The 20,112-nt window shown below is 43.0% G+C and overlaps 1 protein-coding gene across 9 annotated transcripts in view; it reads left to right on the forward strand.

The window, feature by feature from the left end:
- dagla (diacylglycerol lipase, alpha) overlaps positions 1-20,112 on the forward strand; it is a 485,173-nt gene that overhangs the window by 382,053 nt on the left and 83,008 nt on the right. For all 9 annotated transcript variants that reach the window (XM_078549077.1, XM_078549076.1, XM_078549078.1 and 6 more), the window contains 4 exons: positions 1,436-1,592; positions 3,986-4,069; positions 6,418-6,495; positions 10,437-10,517. In XM_078549077.1, coding sequence (XP_078405203.1) covers positions 1,436-1,592; positions 3,986-4,069; positions 6,418-6,495; positions 10,437-10,517 — 400 coding nt within the window. The remainder of the gene's footprint in view (positions 1-1,435; positions 1,593-3,985; positions 4,070-6,417; positions 6,496-10,436; positions 10,518-20,112) is intronic.

Consider the following 20,112-nt stretch of genomic DNA (forward strand, 5'->3'; position numbering starts at 1 on the left):
TGATTGGGAGACACCGCAAAGATCACCCACCGAGCCCTGGAAGGAGCCAGAGGCATAGAAGTGGAGGGCAACTGTGAGCTTCAGAGCCACTGGCATGGGGTGTCCACCCACACACTTAGGGGAGATCTCAGGGCCAATCATCTGACAGATATAGTTGACTGTCTCCCTTGAAAGTCGAAGCCTCCTTCAGCACTGCACCTCAGTCATATTGAGGTAGCTGCTTCACCGCCTGTATACCCTGCCAGCAGGATAGTGGCATCTTCTGCGTCCCCTTGCACCTTGGACAACCTCTTGGCCCTGCACCCCTTGTGCCTGCACCTAGCCTCCCAAAGGTGGCTCCCCTGGAGGCTGATTGTCCCGTCCTGGCCTCCTCCTTATTCTATCCCTCCCTTCCTCCTCAGGGAAGCTGCCTCCAGTGGAGAGGTCAGAACCCATACCCCCAGGCTAAATGGAGGCCTCCAGAAAGCTGCAGGCCTGAGAAAGATTACTGTCTGCAGACTGGTTTCAAAGTATGCAAGAAGCTCTTGGAAATCGATGAGAACTGCCAACAATCACACAGGCAACTTTTAAACACTTTCAGCAATTAAAACTTTGTGTAAAACATGAACAACCCCTCTGAGTCAACGTATCCCGACATTGTATGAGTTTTCTTTAAAAATCTCCTACCGCCTGCCTGTTGGGCCTGTGCTCCGACCCGAAGTTCGCACGGGCCCCTCAAAATCCAGGGCAATTGGCAAGTTCAGGGCCTTAATGAGGCCTTCAATTAATGGCGGGCGAATGCCCCGCTTCTGAGCGCGCCCGCCGACCAAAATATCGCGATGCCACGCGCTGACGTCGGCACGCTCACGCGACATTTTAAGCGCTGATGTGCGGCCTCCACCACTCGCATGTCAGCCGGAAAACTCTGGCCATGGTATTGGATCTGTAAATGAACAAATATGCATTGTTAAGTAGATTGGCAAACTTTTCTTCAATGTAAAATCAGATGGATATGCAGTTTGAAAAAGTTGTGTGCATGTATGCACAAAACCAGTTAGATGTGTGCACTAAATAGGCCTGCAGGTGAAAGTGAGCAGCTATTTTTGATAGTGCAGCAGTTAGAAATTGGATACTGTCTGCTTTTAATTCTCCAAAACCATGGGGGCAGCAATTCTAAAGCTGAGCTGTCTGGTCTGAAACATACAGGTGGTCACACTACTGTTAGCTTGGGTAGGCTTTGAGCAGGCCTGTTCTGAGGTATGCACCATTGGAATAGAGTTTTGCTCAACAGCAAGCAGCTGTGTTCAGTCAATGCTGAACAGCATTCTGTTCTTGTCACTTTAATAGCATGTGTGGAATCTGAATATGGCACTCCAGTTGACTTCAGTGAACTGAAAAGCAAGAATTATATGAATAATTCAGTATTTTAAGCTCATCATTTTGTTCAATTTTCCAGATGTTGCTGCTTTTGCCTCCCTCGGCCCAGGTATGCTCCAAGTGTAACAGTTGAGGAAGACAACTGTTGCAACTGTAACGTCATTGCCATCAAACGTCACTTTCTGGATGAAAATTTTTATTTAGTAGATATCGTATATACTTCGTGCCATGATGCGGTATGTTGCTTAGTTGTAATTGTTAATGTTGTCTAATACAACGGGGGATCGCCCCTGATTTTCTTCAAAAAATTCTGTGAGCTCTTTTATATCCGCTTGACAGGGCAGACAGAGTCTCAGTTTCATATCTCATCTGAAAGGCAGCAACTCCAAAGTGTATGATTTTCTCAGTATTGCACTGGAGTGCGACCTAGTTTGTGTGCTCAAGCACCCCCCTCCCACTGGAATGAGCCTTCAACCCACAACCTTCTAACTCGGAGGTGTGAATGCCACCACTGAGTCAAGGTTCATGTTTGTTTCTTATACAGCACAGCAGGTGACTTGGGTATGTGTCTCTTGTCTGTGACAGTCAAAAGGTTCTGATGCTACAAAGATCAATGGTTGAGTGGTTAACAAATTGCGCAGCACTCTTGAGGTTATATGTTAGCTAGAAACAACCATTCTCAGACAAATGTTGATTTTACAGTCTTGTGCATTCATACTTTTCTTTGAGTTTGCTGGTTTACTGTCCTTCAAACCATACAGCGCCCCCCAAGCAAGATTTCATATCAATAAAATAGATGGAAATTATAATTTTGCTATGTTTTTTTTGTTCTAATTAGTACTATTTATTTAAATATTTAGATTTCAATGTGTATTATATGTTGTCGTGATTTGCTAAAAATAAATTAACCATGTACTGGTCATATGCTAGCATTTGCTTATGCCACTGCTGCTTATATTATAAGTTAGGTGACCCCCAGAGTCCTGCAAGCAGATTGTCGGCATGTTTTGATGACAGTAACCATCACCCACGCCACCCCCTCCCTACCACCACCACCCCAAAAGAAACTTGTTTGTCACAATGACAGCAGATCTTCAGCAGAGCAGGGATTTCCACCTGCATCTATTACACTGGCAAATTTGTGCTTCCACCAGGAGTATTTGCAGCATGTCAAGGCATCTGCCTCAGGTGGGGAGGAGAATTGCTGTCATATAGCATGACTAGCTGGTGATTGAAACTCCAATTCAAAATTTTAATTTCTCCCTTTGCCTGGTGTAACTTAACACTCTTGCTCAACTTTTAAAAAAAATTGAACTCCTAACCATTTCCTATAGAACTGCTAACCATGCACCTGGGGTTCCTGCTGCCCAGCAATGGTATGGTGCAAATTACACAATATTTGCTTCATATTATAATATGCTTGCCCATTTTTGGGTGAAAGCATGTCACTTCAGGTGGAAAATCCCAGAATTGCTGTTGATTGGTGGGGAGCCCACAGGACACCACCATACCTGATTTTTCTTCTCCAAAGCACCCAGTTTACTTTCAAAATCTGGTGGAGTAGGCGGAAGGAATTGGGTACAACAGAATCTTGTTGAATTACATTTATGTTTTTGTCTTACTGAGGAACCAAGATGAAAGGCCCATAATGCGGAACACCAGGAAAGTTTGAAAGAGGAAAAGGGGAAGGCAAGGTGTAATAGGAAGCTTAAATTATTTGACAAATGTGTATCCAGGGAGAAAAAATGATTCCTGGAGGTGAAAATTCCATAGTTTTGAGGCCTGAGGAAAGAAAACAAGAGCTTGCATTTATATAGTGCCCTTTACTTCCATTGGACATTCCAAAACACTATCCAACCTATGAGTTCCTTCTGAAATGTGGTCACTATTATGTGGGCAAATGTGGCAGTCAGTTTATACACAGCAAGGTCTGACAAACAGCAATAATATGAACAACTAGTCACTCGGTTTTTAGAGGGGTTGATTAAGGGATAAGTGTTGGCCAAGACACCAGGTGAACTCCCTGCTGCTCTTCAAAAAGTGTCGTGGGATCTTATACATCCAGTTATGCAGGCAAATTGAGCCTCAGATTAATGCATCATTCAAAAGATGCCTACTCTGGCAGTGCAGCACTCCTGCACTGAAGTGTCAGATTAGATTAAACTCAAAGCTTTGGTGTTGGGCTTGAATCCTTGAACTTGTGGCTCAGAGGCAAGGGTGTTACTACTGGGCTAAACTGAAAGCCTGAATTAGAGCAGGATCGTGTATGAAGATTCTTCATTTTAACATAATTAAGATGTGGGAAGGTGCAAAACCATGTAGGATGGTATATTTGCTACTCAGAAAGGACATTTCAGAGGAGCAGTGACCTTGGTCACAAAATAGTTTTAACCCAATGAAACTTCACTCCTGTGTTCAATGCAAACTCTTTTTTTCTATCATGGAATGAACCAATTACTGAAGCACTGAAATTTAAAATCAAAATATGTGCGAAATGTCAACCAACTGAGTTGTTGCCTAACTCAGCCTCTTGGGAAACTATTTCAGCTCCTTCAAATTTCACTTTGTAATAAAGTGTGTGTTCATTAGTTTTGTATGAATTTAATTAGTTTGACTTTTTTTCCCCTAGGTTTTCGAAACGCCTTTCTATGTTGCTGTGGATCATACGAAAAAGAAGGTGGTGATCAGTATTCGGGGGACTCTTTCACCAAAGGTGAGGTATTATAAGCATTCTGCATGGAGAAAAGAGCAGTCGATGCCCAGAATTCTGCATGATTCAGAAAGCCCTGTGTCCATGCAACAAGGTTTTATAATAAGATACAAGCTGCAGGAAAGAATGGTTGTCTTACTGTAATAAACACTTCAAGTGCTTGTTTTTGTTAAGCAAAATAATCATCTGTTGCACAAAGTTTTTGATTCGTGTTTACATGTTCTGAGACTACTTCTCTTACAGTGTTTATCCAGGCATGGACATGCAGCTGAGAATGTACACGCAGGCACCCAACCTTGTGAGATACTTGTGCACGAGACTCCCACCAAGATATAAGAATGCATTCATATACTTAAGTAAAGATACATTAGAAGATACAGTTACATAATCTATGCAGGCATATACCTTAACAGGAGCAGCCACTTACGTGCATATAAATCAGGTACACAAATATTGACACACACACAGATACAAAAATCCACTAAGAAATGGCAGTCAGATACCCATGCACACCCACATGCACATATCCAGATACAGGTCTGCACCCACTGCAGTACACAATCAAATATGCTCAGGCACCCTGTATATGTGCATACATTTTTAGTGCAGGATATATTGTCAGTCTCCTTGCAATATTTAGTGGAACATGATTTTTAGGCTGTGAACAAGTTGTCTTCCAAATGCGACATGCAATGAGGGTTAATATATTGGCAGCAATTTATAAAGTATAACAGATGTGCAGGGAGCAGAGGGAATTAGGCTTCATGCCAACAATTAGCAATAGGAAAGTAGTCCATACAGATCTTAAATGACTGGAAAATATGCATAGATTTATAGGGCTGTGCACATTCCAGTTTCCAGTGTTTTTTTAACAATTACTCATTTTTGCTTGTAAAATATTATTGTAGTCTAACAATGCATATTGAATATTGCCCGGATTTCATCTTGTGATGACTGAAATTTTCCCAATAGGCTATTGGGTGAAGTCATGCCACACAGACCAGAAGCTGGTTTCATCTCTGGTTATTGAGGTAACTGATCTTAGCCGGATCATAATTTCAAGGAGTGCTACGTCTTTTTTTTATTCGGCCATGGGATGTTGGCGTCATGGCAAAGCCAGCTTTATTGTCCATCCCTAATTGTCCCCAAGAAAGTTGGGGTGAGCCACATCTTGAATCACTGCAGTTCATGTAGTATAGGTAAACTGACAGTGCTGTTAGGTCAGGAGTTCCAGGATTTTGGCCCAGCGACAATGGAGGAAGGACAATATATTTCCAAGTCAGGATGTTACATGACTTGAAGGGGAATTTGCAACTGGTGGTGGCCCCGTGGGCCTGTTGCCTTTGTCTTTCTAGGTGGCAGAGAGCAAGAGGATGAGCTTGGAAGATGCAGTCGAAGGAGCCTTGGCAATTTGCAGTGCATCTTATAGATGGTACACAATGAAACCATGGTGCATTGATGATGGAAGGAATAATGTTTAAGGTGTTGGATGGGTGCCAATCAAGCAGGCTGCTTTGTTCTGGATAGTATCAAGCTTCTTGAGTGTTGTTGGACCTTTACTCTTCCAGGCCAGTGGAGAGTATTCCATCAAATTCCTGACTTTTGCCTTGTAGATGATGGGCAGTCTTTGGGGAGTCAGAGATAAGTTACTTGCCACAGAATTCCCAGCCTCTGACCTGCTCTTGTAGCCCCAGTATTTATATGGCAGGTGCAGTTCAGTTTCTGGTCAATGTGACCCACTGGATGCTGATGATAGGAGATTCAGAAATGTTAACTCATCGAAACTCAAGGGTAGGTGGTTAGACTCTCTCATTGAAGGTAGTTATTACTTGACACTCCTGTGGCAGAAATGTTTCTTGTCACTTAACAGCCCAAGCCCAAATGTTATCCTGGTTTTGTTGCATGCAGATACAGACTGCTTCATTGCAGTAGCCTAAGACCAAATGTTCTCACTACTGATTGCTATCCAATGACTCTTGGTAGGAATTGCATGAATATAGATATAAGATAGGGATGGACAAGAAGAGAAAATATAATTGCTCTGTTTCATATGTATAGCTATATCGTAATTGCATTGTTCATAGTTTAGCTACATCTAGTGTCCAAAACAGTTCTTTCATCCAGGTGAGGACAGAATCAATGTTGGCTGTGGTTGAGTGGCCTGTTGAGTTGTACTGTCTGGGCTGATACCCATAGAACCACTCTTTATTTATGGTAATGGATGTCTGCCTGCAATAGTGGAACCATAATTCAGGAAGAAGAGGGGAAAGGTAGTGGAAGAAAGGAAACCAGTGACTCGCAACCAAAAAAAGGCTTGTATTCATTTTAATCTGCTTTAATCCCACCAACAGGATGCCTTGACTGATCTGACTGGAGATGCAGAACGATTGCCAGTAGAGGGTCATCATGGGACTTGGCTTGGCCACAAGGTAACTGGAATTTTTGCTGTATTCAGTTGGAATAATTATGGTGCTGTAGGAAGTATTTCAGAACTGTTAATTGTTGAGTTTTAATTTCTGGCCCTTTATCTTGTTAATTAAACAAGGAATATAACTTCCTTCCCCATACAGAGGCACAGAAAATAGGAAGCACTCTCATTTTTTATTTCTCATTAACAGATTGGCTGAAGGATTTTCTCCTCTGCGATTTGGGGGCCCGCTCACCGAGGGGAAAATGACGTGGGATGACGTCGGAAGGAACCCCCGACGTCATCCCGGTCCGTTTAAATCTTCAGGAAGGTGGGCGGACAGCAAAATCAGCTGTCCGCCCGCCAACCTGTCAATGGAAAATTAAGGCCATTGACAGGCTAATTAACCTTGTTAAAGACCCTGCCCGTCCAAGCTTAAGGCTGGCGGGCAGGCCAGGAACCCCAGCGGGTTAATGATTATTCATTAAACTTCATCCACTGGTGGGATGAAGTTTCATGTCCGTTTTTAAAAAATGTAATAAATTTTAAGTGTTTATTATTAACATGTCGCATCTCGTGTGACATTGTCACATGAGGGGGACATGTTAATAATTTTAATATTTCTCTATTTTTTGACTTTTCTTACCTGTCAGTAAATTCCCTGAGGCAGCACTTTGACAGATGGGGAATCGCTCCACCCCCCTTTGCAGAGGAAGCAAATAGCGCTTCCTGTCGGGCAGGCCACTGGGCGGGCCATAATTAGCCCGCCCACTCAAAATGGCAGTGGGGCCTGCTCGCCCATTGAGGGCTAAATTCTGCCCCGGCCATGGAAGTTACATGATAACATTCCTGTCTTTGTAAAGCAGTATATCATCCAGCGCCAAAGAGAGATTAGCTTTTTTTCACAAAAATTGTGAATTAAGTGTACATCAAGTTAAGGAATGTGCAAAGGATTGGAGCATTTTCCATTTCAGAAACCAAATGTTTTGCATTCCCAAGTCAGATATTGTAAACTATATATGCATTTTTCTACAGTATCTTCAGGGGGCGTTAATCAAGTGATTTGAGGGGAAGCCATTGACTCAAAATAAACTTGATTTATAACAGTGAATGATTATTGCTACACTTTTATAATGAAAGATGCTTGATAAAGAAAATGCAACTTTGAGAAGAATCATCATTGATACTCTCATATTCCAACTCTACTGGTCCATCATCTAGTTGCATTTTAATTGCCCTAAAGTTGCTGTCTGGAGTTACTTATTTCATTAACAAGATAAAGGGTCAGATATTAAAACTCAACTATACCTGACAGAATGTTCCAAACATTTGTCACTCTTTGTTTGCAGTGTTCCTTTAGATCTAGGTAATTTTACCTGGCTTTCTTAAATTTTCATACAGTGCCAGTTTTCTTTTATCTTGTTTTCACTTTATTTACATATCTCCACTTTACTTAAGCTTCATATTAATGTATACTTTATTTCATTTTATTAGTCCTCTATTTGAATTTCATTATCTTTTAATTTTAATTTTTCCTTTTCACTAAGCTGTGGCTGTGGTAGAAAAAGACAACCATTTCAGATCATCAATTAAAATGTGTTACCAGTGAGGAATTACAACTGCTGTATAGAGATAGAGGCTTTGTTTGTGATTTGAGAAATCGGGCAACAGCTTGCACTATGTATCTGTGGATCTATCACAGGTTTGGTTACAGTAGCCGGGGGAGGCGGTGGTACAGTGGTAATGTCATTGGACTCATAATCCAGAGGCCCGGACTAATGCCGTGGGGACACGGGTTCAGATTTCACCACAGCAGCTGTTGGAATTTAAATTCAATTAATAAATCTGGAATTAAAAGCAAGTCCCATTAATGATAACCATGAAATGAAAACCCATCTGGTTCACTAATGTCATTTAGGGAAGGAAACCTGCTGCCCTTACCTGTGACTCTAGATAGCAATGTGGTTAAATGTCCTCTTTAATGACCCAGCACATGGACTGCAGCGGTTCCAGAAGACAGCTCACCAACATCTTCTCAAGGCCAATTGGGGATGGGTAATAAATGCTGGCCTAACCAGTGAAGCCCACATCCCATAAACAAATAAAAAAAGTAAGACAGATGATTGCTTTCCGAGAGAGTTTTTTTTAACATAATTTATTGCTATTTTGCATTATTTGAACTCATTAAGCACTAGAGTGCAGTCATTTGTATGTATATGCCTCTCCCACCACCTCCTTAAGAAATGATAGAATTTAACGGTATAGAAGTGGACCATTCACTCACTGGACCTCCGAAAGATCCATTCATTTGGTCCCTTTCTCTATAATCTTTAAATTTGTTTCACTTTTGTTACAGAACAACCTGATGTAGTGACAACTGATGGTATTGAAAACCATTAAAATGTCACGTGCACTCACACACAAGTAACCTTTGTGTAAGGAGGGTAGTCAATAGAGAGAGTGCCACATATTTGCAGTTTGCTGTTATCCTCTAGTTTAAAGATGCTATTGAAGACATTGGGCAGAATTTTACTCCAGCGGGATTTTATAGTCCCGCCAAAGTTAATGGACTTTTGAATGGCTCACTGCATTTTACGGTCTCGTCCCTGCTGCGACGGGCTGTAAAATTCTGCCCATTGAAATGATCAGGGTAGCAGAGAATTGGCGAAGAGCACATTGCTGGTAAAGTTATATATCTGTGAATCTGGTTTGGGTTAAAGCCAAATAAATGCTGGGAACTAGTTCCATGAATTTGCTCTCTAGGTCTTCCCGTCACACAAAGAAGTCCAAAGTGCCAGTAAAAACTTGGAGTGTAGGAAATTGTGGACACTCTTCAGAAATATAAAAACAAACAAAAATGTAAATATAAAAATTCATTAAAATGAGGATAGCTTGGTGTGCTTAGTGCAGGCTTCAGGGCTCAGTCTCTTGTGTCACTACAGTGTTTGATGGCGTGTGGAATGTTTGTATACAACATTTCCAGCAGGTGTCAGTATGCAACTGGTTACTATTCTGTCATCTCCATGGAGAACAAAGACAAAAGGTGAAATGTTTAAAAGAAACTTCCTGATTGAATTTTTAAAAAATCTTCATGTGACTAAATAAGATTTCCTGGCAATAGGCACAAGTCTACATACTGCCCATTATATGCATACTTTCATCTGTGATATGAAAGGATGTTTACTTTCTGAAGCTTAACAGATGTAGGTTACATCTATAGCGTATTAACTCGTTTACTCAGTTGCTGAAAATGACTGTAAGGAGAAGTAGATATGCCTTACATATCTAGTTGATCAGAAAGGATGTGAGTGTAGCAAAATGTTGATATATCATTGTTCAGCTCTTCTTTGGCACAGTACCTCACATGAACAAAGCTGATTGCAGGACCTTATACAAAATAAGTTTACATATTTAATCTTAATGCCAAGTACACATACTGTATCTTGTACAACATTTGTTGGTAGCTAAGCATAGAGTCAGAGCCCTGCCCATTATAACTATGTTTTGTCAGATTTGATTATCCAGCATCTATTATTTCCATGTAACTTCATTCAGCCACATCATCATCCTTCCTCCTTCAAAAAAAAATGCTTCAGTGCTATTCTCTGGTCAGTTGGTAGGCAGGATCTGTCCAACCAGCTCTTCCATGTCACTTGAGGCAGATCCTGCTACATATTGTGAAGCAATTCCTTTACTGGTCATGTTCTAGAATTTCAGGTTCTTGCTCACAACCCTCAAGCATTGAGAGCCAGTGGCCAGAATTCACTATTAGAAAACTGATGATGGTAAAATTGAAACGTTTGAGTTGTGAAGTCCAGGTTAGAAGTAGCTTTTAACTCTTCATTCAGTTTTTATTCCTTTACTTACTTTTATTGTTATAAATTAAATGGAATATCAAGCATGCTATTACCTCTATAACTTGGTTTTGCAATTTATTTAGCATGTATTCTGATTCCTTTCCAGGGCATGGTTCTATCTGCAGAATACATCAAAAAGAAATTAGAACAGGAGATGATTCTCTCTCAAGCCTTTGGCCGAGACCTGGTATGGTACAACTAATCTTGTAAAATATAATAACTGTAATAAAATATAAACTTAATGAATGCTGTTGTTCTGAAATAAAAGCAACATGTAATTATCCAAAAGAGGAAAGCTGGGTTGCCACTTTGTTTCAGTTGACATCAGTTCTGATGAAGGACACCCACACAAAATATTAACCCCTCCTCCTTTTGAGATTGGATGGAGTGCCTTGCTGTGCAGTTCCAATATTTTTTGATGCAAGGTCTGTTGCTTTTTTTTTAAATAACAGTTCATGCTAACTAACTTTGTGGGCTATGTTTTTATTACTTTGTTGCAGTTGCGATCTGCAGGAATCTCTTTGCATTTTAACACAGGAGCCCCGGCTCCTGATCAACTTTTTGACAAATTGCTTCTGTGCACCTTTAAACATGTGTACTTTTCTTGTAAGGTCAGGGACTAAATGAAGTCTAAAACGTATGGAAATATAGCAGTTGTGATTTGCTGTTCTGTTGATAATTGTTAATCGCTTAACTTGTGCATTGGTGCCTGCTCAGTTCCTTCGGTAGCAAACTCAGAAGGTTGTGAGTTCAAGGCTCACAGAATGATCTGAGCTCATAATGTAGGCTGACTTTCCAGTTCAGGACTGAAATGTGCTGAATTGTACTGTTTTTTGGTTCAGACATTAATTCAAGTCTCTGTGTGTTGAATTGGTTGCTAAATATCCCACGGCAATACTAGAAGAGCAAGGAGTTTTCCTAGTGTTCCTGGCCAGCATTCCTGCCTACTACAAAATGTGTATTAATATTGTGTTCGCCTAATAATAGTAAAATATTTGAACATTAAATTGTATTTTGAGATGCTATTGAGAGACATGATTATAAATAAATATATGCGAACATACGTATGAACATATGAACATACAAACAAGGAGCAGGAGTAGGCCATTCAACATCTCGAGCCTGCTCCGCCATTTAATAAGATCATGGCTGATTTGACAGTAACCTGAAACCTGCATCCCACCTATCCCTGATAAACTTGCACCCCTTTGCTTACCAAGACCCTATCCACCTCTGTCTTAAAAATATTCAAAGACTCTGCTTCCACCACCTTTTCTGGAAGAGAGTTTCAAAGACTCATAACCCTATGAGTGAAAAAATTTCGCCTCATCTCTGTTTCAATGGGTGACTCACTATTTTTAAACAGGGACCCCCTAGTTCTAGATTTTTCCACAAGAGGAAACATCCTCTCCACATCTACCCTGTCAAGACCCCTCAGGATCTTATATGTTTCAATAAAGTCGCCTCTTACTGTTCTAAACTCCAACGGATACGAGCCTAGTCTGTCCAACCTTTCCTCATAAGACAACCCATCCATTCCAGTTATTAGTCTAATAAACCTTCTCTGAACTTAGCCTTCCTAATTACTTGCTGTACTTGCATACTAGCCTTTTGTGATTCATGCATTAGGACACCCCAATTTCTTTGCACCTCAGAGCTCTGCAATCTCTCACCATTTAGATAACATGCTTCTCTTTTATTATTCCTGCCAAAATGGGCAATTTCACATTTTCCCACATTAAACTCCATTTGCCAGATTTTTGCCCACTCACTTAACCTATCTATATCCTTTTGTAGCCTCCTTATGTCCTCTTCACAACTTACTTTTCTACCTGTCCTTGTGTCATCAGCAAATTTGGCAAACATCCCTTCAATCCCTTCATCTAAGCCATTTATATAAATTGTAAACAGTTGAGGCCCCAGCACTGATTCCTGTGGCACAGCACTCATTACATCTTGCTAACCTGAAAAAGACCCATTTATGCCTACTCTCTGCTTCCTGTTCACCAGCCAATCTTCTATCCATGCCAATATGTTACCTCTTATACCATGAGCTTTTTTTTTTCAGCAATAACCTTTCATGTGGCACTTTATCAAATGCCTTCTGGAAATCTAAGTACAGTACATCCACCAATTTCCCCTTATCCACAGCACATGTTACTTCCTCAAAGAGCTCCTATAAGTAGGTTAAACATGATTTCCCTTCCACAAAACCATGTTGACTCTGCCTGATGGCCTTGAGCTTATCCAAGTGCTCTGCTGTAACTTCCTTAATAATAGCTTCTAGCATTTTCCCTATGACAGTTGTTAATCTAACTGGCCTGTAGTTTCCCATTTTCTGTGTCTCTTCCTTTTTGAATAATGGAGTTACATTTGCTATCTTCCAATCTAATGGGGCCTTTCCCGAGTCTAGGGAGTTTTGGAAAATTAAAACCAATGCATCAACTATCTCACTAGACGCTTCTTTTAAGACCCTAGGATGAAGTCCATCAGGACGTAGGCTCTTGTCAGCCCGCAGCTCCGACAATGCAAGTGCTTTTCCTAATTCTTGCTATGGAGTGAAAAATCAGTGGCTTTGAACCCTGCATCAAAATTTGAACATATATTCTAGCCTAGCACTCCAGTGCAGTATTGAGGTGTGCTGCACAATCGGAAATGGCATCTTTCATTTGAGATTTTAAACAGAGAAATCTCGAAGGATGCTATCAACTGAACTAAATGACCATCTTCATACAAATCCTTTATGTAGATCTTGTGGTACGTGCTGTTTTTCAAACAAACAGGGTCATGAGCAGCTCTTCGTTCCTGAGTTGAACTGCAGAGAGGAGGCTGATCAAGACGTGCAATGGTAATTGATGTTCCTTTGCTGACCAAATTTTAATGAACATTATCCTCTGGGGTAGGGAAGTCCTTTCAACAGTTTTAGTCAGAGAAAGAGAAGTATCTATCTTCAAGAATTATATTTAAAAGACTAGATATTTTAAATCCTGATTGCATCCTGTCTTTCAAATTAGATGCTAACTCAAGGTCTTGTCTGTCAATTCTAGTGGATACAAGAGACCCACTGGCAAATATTCAGAAAGGAAACTCTCTGTACCCTGGCCAACATTCCTCCTTCAACCAAAATAGATTAGTTGGGGATACATTGCCTTTGTTTGTGGGGACTGTTTTGTGCAAGTTAGCTGCCATGCTTGTCTTTATAACAATAGTAAATATATTTATTAATTGGCTGTGAAATGATTCAGGGTATGCTGAGGGCAAGAGGGATGCTATATAAATCTAAGTTTACTTATTTTTAACAGTGTTGCTTTTGGTCACAGGGCTGTTATATGAATGTTACCCCTATAAGCAGAGATCAACACCTTGCAAGGTGACTTTGTTCTTTACCTCAGTGGGCAAGGTACCAAACGCAAATAGCTGCTGACACTGGTTATTAGTGCTGTCATTTTCTTTTTGTATCCATTCACCGCACGCTATTACATGACACAGCATCTAAATCTTGTGAGTTGCTACTCGCATTATTGCAATCTGTAACACAAATGCTGCTTCATTAAAGTTATCAAAGCAAATTGCACTGGCTAAGGATTACTGCATTTAACATTTGTGCTAAACTTTTAACAAAAACTCAGCATCATTCATTACAGAGACTTAAATGTAATAAAAAGTCCCAAGGCACCAAGTGTTAGCAAACAAAATTTGACACCAAATCACATGGATATTAGGACAAGTAACCAAAAGCTTGATTAAAGAAGTAGGCTTAAGGAGAGCCTTAAAGGAGGAGAGAGAAATAGAGGAGCAAAGAGGTTTAGTGAGGAAACTCCAGAGCTTGGAGCCCAAGCAGCTGATGGCATGGCTGCTAATGGTGCAGCAATTAAAATCAGAGATGTGCAAGAGGCCAGAAATGAATTAGGGGAAGAAATCTTGGAAGATTGTAGGGCTGGCTGGAGGAGGTTACAGAGGTTGAGAGGGTGAGATCATGGAGAGATTTTAAAGCAAGGATGAGAATTTTAAAATCAAGGCAAAGCCTGACCAGGAACTAATATATGTCAGTGAGCACAGCGGTGATGGGTGACTAGGGCTTGGTGCGAGTTAGGATATGCTTTGGAGAGATTTGGATGAGCTCAAGTTAATTGGGGGTGAAAGTTGGGAAACTGGCCAGGAAAACATTAGAATAGTCAAGTCAACAAAGGCAGAGGAACTGAGGTGAAGATAATAAATGTTACAATGGCGGAAATAGGTAATCTTCATGATGGAGCAAATATGTCAAGATGGTGAATAGTCTGGTTCAGATTCAGACAGTTACTGGGGGAGGGATGGAATTGGTGGCGAGAGAAAGGAGTTTGGAGTGGGGTCCAGAGACAATGGCCGGAATTTTCCATCCCTGTTGGCATCTAGCGTCATGGCGAGCGTGAGCGGACAGTGTGGCAAGAAGGCCAAAAATCAATTTCACGCTGTCGTGAAACAAGTTTGCGATCGCCCGCTCCACCTGTCAATTGTGGGCCGCGTTTCCCAAAGATGTACCAGTGGGGTGAGGTTGGGAGTGGCAGGGAGCAAAGGTGTCAGGGGGGTGGCGAAAGTGTCAGGGGTTGGGTGAGGCTGGGAGGGGGGAATGGGGTATGTGGGGAGGAAGGTGTAATGGGGGAGAATGTGGCAGCTGGGGAGGTAGGTGTAAGGGAAGGAGTTCAGAAGGTAGAAGGAGTCTGGAGGTGGAAGGAGTCCAGAGTGGGGAAGGAATCCAGGGGGAGGAAGGAGTCCGGGGGAGGAAGGAGTAAGGGTGGAGGAGGGAGCGAGGATGGAAGAGGGAGTAAGGGAGGAGGGGTGTGATGTCCAAGTGAACATGCAAGGGAGGGGTCTGTGGAGTCGAGGACTGCCTCTTGGGGAGCGAACTGAGGTTGGGCGTGGTAGGAGGGAATGATGAGTATGAGAGAGGGCAGAGTGAGCCGTAGGGTGGGAGGGTGAGGGCGCAAAGGCAGCGGTAGGAGCGACAGCGAGGGTGTTGTTGGGAACTTGGAGGCAACAAGGACCCTAGGGGTCAGAAAGAGGAGGTTGAGGTGCTCAATGTGGATGGCGCTGGGATTCTCGGGAGGATAGAGAACATGTGCGTTCACTTGGACATCCTGGAATGAAAAGGGCTCTGGTTGGTAGTTGACGATGGGGAGGTGGAAGGTGATGCCAGGGGGATCAACAGCAGTGGAGGAAAGGACATGGGTGACTGGGCTAGGGGAAAGGACCGGACAGCTGAAAACAAACCTTACAATAACCATGCTTTTGAAACCAAAAGTTAGAGGCGTCTCGTGTTGGGTGGGTACAGGTGCTACATGGGAGTGCGATTAGTGGGTGAACAGAGATGTAGGTCAGCTCAAATGGACAACTGAAAGAGAACCCCAGAGGCAGCATTTTCAATGCTCGGGACTTTGAGATGAGAGTGTTGGAGGAAGGCTCCGTGTGTATGGGAGAGTCCTTGCACAAGGCTCTGAAAGGCCCTGCCACACACACAACTCTCCCTCCACAGTTACTCATGGGCCGGCTATGTGCAGCTGAACTGCTAGTGGGGTGGGGGGATGCAGGGGGAGAACTCGCAAAGCCTGTAAATGAAGCTGAAAGACGCCATTACACATTACTCAGTGAAAGTGAATATAGTTTCAGATTAAAAAGTGACAAAATGTGCAAGCACTTGTGATCGGAAATTCTTAACTTTTCTAGACCTAACAATTCTTCCAGGTGTTGCCCTGATATCCACAGGAGGGGTGGAGACAGCCTGTGCAATGGTTGGCCCTGTTGCCTCTGATGACTTCGGCGTGGGTCCTCTGGAGAACCGAGAAGCAGGCCCTGGCTTGCTATGGCTGTCCTCCTGTGGGCCAGCTGCTCCCTCTGCGGTGACAGAGACAGATGTGGTGGGGGTCACGGGCAAAGGGGACTTGGAGGGAGTGGACGCCCTCTGAGACTCCTGAGTGGATGACTCAGGGGTGTCTAACTGCCACTCTTCATCCCTTCGGGTGCCCGAGCGCTCCGTCTGACTTCTTGAAGGGAAGGAGCACCTGGAGGGACATTGAGGTGCCCCATTTCCCTCTCACGTTGCCACTGCAAGAACTCACCCATGGCTACGATGATGGAGTGCAGATCTGCGCACATCTCCACTTTCTGCTGGACCAGGGTCTCCATGGCATTCGCCATCCTTCCCATGGAGACCTCCATATGCGCACGTGTGGGCAGCACTTCATCAGAGAGCAGGCAGACACACTCCTCCAACTCGCGTGCCACACTTTTGAGGGCTTCCAACTGCTCTATGTGATTTTCCCCCGCCTTCTGCTGACTCTCCACGTTGAATTGAAAGTCCGAATCCAGAAGGTGGCCATCTGACTAGGACCTCACACATGCCTCTTCTCCAGTAGTCATCCAAGTGTTAGGGAGCTCTGCTGAACCTGCCTCCTCCTGCTGTGGACCATGCAGTGACCACCAGATTGTGAACTCGAGCCTGCTCTAGATTTAGGTCCCACCGAGGTGTGTGTCTTTGCGCTGGTGGAGGGAGTGAGTGAGCACTGTGATGGGTCTTCCAGGTTGCTTATTTCCAACACTTCAATGGAGGAAGTATCCTCTTAGCTGGAGGTGAGGACCTGGATGGAGTTGAGCGACTGGCTGGCTGAGGGTGTTGCTTGGCATGGTTCTCTGTGATCCAAAGTTGAGATGATTAGTGCATGGCAGCAGAGTCAAAAGCAGGGGAGAGAGCACGCACAGTTGCATTGAGAAAGGGAAGCTGTGGTGCAGGATTCTCATTTGGGTGTTCGCTGCCGACCTCACCTTCACCACAGGCACAATCCACATCCTCACCCAGCACGATGGCACGCTCCTCAAAGTGAGTGAGGGGTCTAATGTGGGCCACTCCACTCCCGGCCTGGGACCACTCCCTGCTGTTGCAAGCCAGCCTCTCCTGCAAGAAAACAGATGGAGAGGATGTGAGCAGGACGCATGGCATTGTGTGGAATGTTCGTGTGATGTTGATGGGATGAGAACGCAAGCTCCAGAGGATGTGAGCATGTTGGAGGTGTAAGGGCGTGTGTGAGAGATGGTGGTGTTGCCCCTTGAGGTATGAGATCCCTGTGGAACTGTGATGGTTTTGTGAGTGCGAGAGTTGAGAATAATGAGAAGAGTGACATACTCTGGCAGAACGGATAAGAGAATTCACCCTCTTCCTGCGCTGGATGGCTGTCTTCTTTTGCAGAGCATTGGCACTGACCACCGCTGCCACCGTCACCCGTGCTGGATTGATGATCTTCCTTGCTAGTCTTCGCCCAGAACGGGGGTAGAGGACATCACAGCGTACTGCATCCAGGAGGTGCTCGAGGGAGGCGTCGCTAAACTTGACAGCCATCAGTTCCCTGCAGCTTCCTATCCCTTGAAGAGTGCTTGATTTGTGACTGGACGGCCTTTAAATATGGCACGTAGTTTACTGAAGGCCTGAGATGACGGCAGGATGGGTGAATCAGAGGCTGCCCTACCAGTGACCTGGTGTGTTTCCCGGTAATGAATTATTAATGAGGCAGAACACATTGGGAATGGGACAATACAGTGTGAAAAGCCGCCATTGTGGCCGGTAGGTAAAATGTCCTTTTCCCGCCCGCTACCGCATTTAGTGCAAATCTGCCCAATGGCTTTGGAAAATTTTCCATTGAATTTTGCATTGCTAAATGCTGTGATCCTTAGCCAGTGCAATTTGCTTCGATAACTTTAATGACGCAGAGTTGTGTTACAGATTGCATTAAAAATACGAGTAGCAACTCACAAGATTTAGATGCAGTATCATGGAATAGCGAGATGAGAGTTCAAGTCAGTGCTCTCCATAAAGGCAAGTTCCTAATTATAATTGTGTCATCCAGATTGTATTGGCATTCTTCTCTCCTCCACTCCCAGACATAAGAAGAGAAGATCAGAGATCATCTCAACCAGGAACCTAATTTTACCATTTGTAAAATAATGAGGGCAGAGTCTTGGACACTCATTGAATCTCCTTAGGAGTAATGCATGGTGCTTTGGTGAAATAATGAAGGAATATCGTTGAAAGGAGTAAAGTCTTGGAGTCATTGCAGTGTAGAAAGAGGCGATTCAGCCAACTGAGTCCATGCCAGCTATCTGTAGAGCAACCCATTCCCCGCTCAATCCCCATAGCCCTCCCAGTTCTTTTTCCTCAAATGCCTATCCAATTTCCTCAGCGTCTCCATTTCTATTGGTTACATTACCACTTGCTGCGCAATAAGGTTCTTCCTCACATCTTCTCCATATGTCATGCTCAAAACCATAAATCTGTGTCCTCAAGTCCTTATACCATCAGCTAATGAGAATACCTTTTCTTTGTCTGCCTTATCTTAAGTCTGTCACAATCTTGTATCCCTTGAACAGATCTCCCCTCTACCTGCTTTGCTCCAAGGAGAACAACCTAACCTTGCAACTAACTGCTCCCAGCGCTAGAACAATTCTGTAAAATCTCCTCTGCACTCGCTAAGGGACCTTCACATCCTTCCTAAAGTGTGCTGACCAGAAATGGATGCCAGCACTGTAGTTGTGGACTTACCAGAGTTTTATAAAGCTTCAACATAACTTTCCTACTTTTGTGCACAATACTTCTGTTTATGAAGCCCAAAACCCCATATAATGTGCTAACTATCCTCTCAATATGTCCTGCCAGCTTCCATGACTATGCACATGAACCCTCTGTTTCTTTGTCCCTTCACATTCTTTAGAACTGTGCTGTTAAGTCTATATTGCCTCCCCTTATCCCTCCTGCCAAAATGAACCTCTCTGTGTCAAATTCCACATGCTACTTGTTTAGGGAAACTAATGGGGCTAAAGGCCGATAAGTCCTCTGGACCTGATGGTTGCATCCTAGGGTATTAAAGGAAGTAGCTATACTAATAGTGGATGCACTGGTAGTAATCTTCCAAGAATCTTTAGATTCTGGAAAAGTCCCAGAGGATTGGAGAACAGCCAATGTAACATCCTTATTCAAAAAGGGAGGGAGTCAAAACACAGGTAACTATAGGCCAGTTAGCTTAACGTCTGTCATTGGGAAAATGTTGGAGTCTATTATAAAGGATGTAATAGCAGAGCATTTAGAAATACATAATCTAATCAAGCAGAGTCAGCATGGATTCATGAAGGGGAAATCATGCCAAACAAATTTATTAGAATTCTTTGAGGAGGTAACAAGCAGGATAGATAAAGGGGAACCAGTAGATGTAATATATTTGGATTTCAAAAAGGCATTTGATAAGGTACTGCACATAAGGCTACTTAATAAGATAAGGCCCCATGGTGTTGGGGGGGTAGTATATTAGCACGGATAGAGGATTGGCTAGCTAATAGAAGACAGAGAGTTGGGATAAGGGAGGTATTTTCAGGATGGCAACCTGTAACTAGTGAAGTGCCACAGGGATCAGTGCTGGGACCTCAACTATTTACAGTATATATAAATGACTTAGATGAGGGAAGTGAATGTACTATCGCCAAGTTTGCGGATGACGCAAAAATAGGTGGAAGGCAAGTGGTGAGGATGACACAAGCAGTCTACAGAGGGATATAGACAGGTTAAGTGAGTGGACAAAAAATTGGCAGATGGAACATAATGTGGGAAAATGTGAGGTTATGCACTTTGGCAGGAAGAATAAAGGAGCTGAATATTATTTAAATGGAGAAAGACTACAGAAGGCTGCAGCAGAGAGGGATTTGGGAATTTGTGCATGAATCCCAAAAAGCTAACATACAAGTTCAACAGGCATAGGGAAGGCAAA

This window comes from Cetorhinus maximus, chromosome 9, assembly GCF_964194155.1.
Source record: "Cetorhinus maximus chromosome 9, sCetMax3.hap1.1, whole genome shotgun sequence".
In the NCBI taxonomy this organism is placed as follows: domain Eukaryota; kingdom Metazoa; phylum Chordata; class Chondrichthyes; order Lamniformes; family Cetorhinidae; genus Cetorhinus; species Cetorhinus maximus.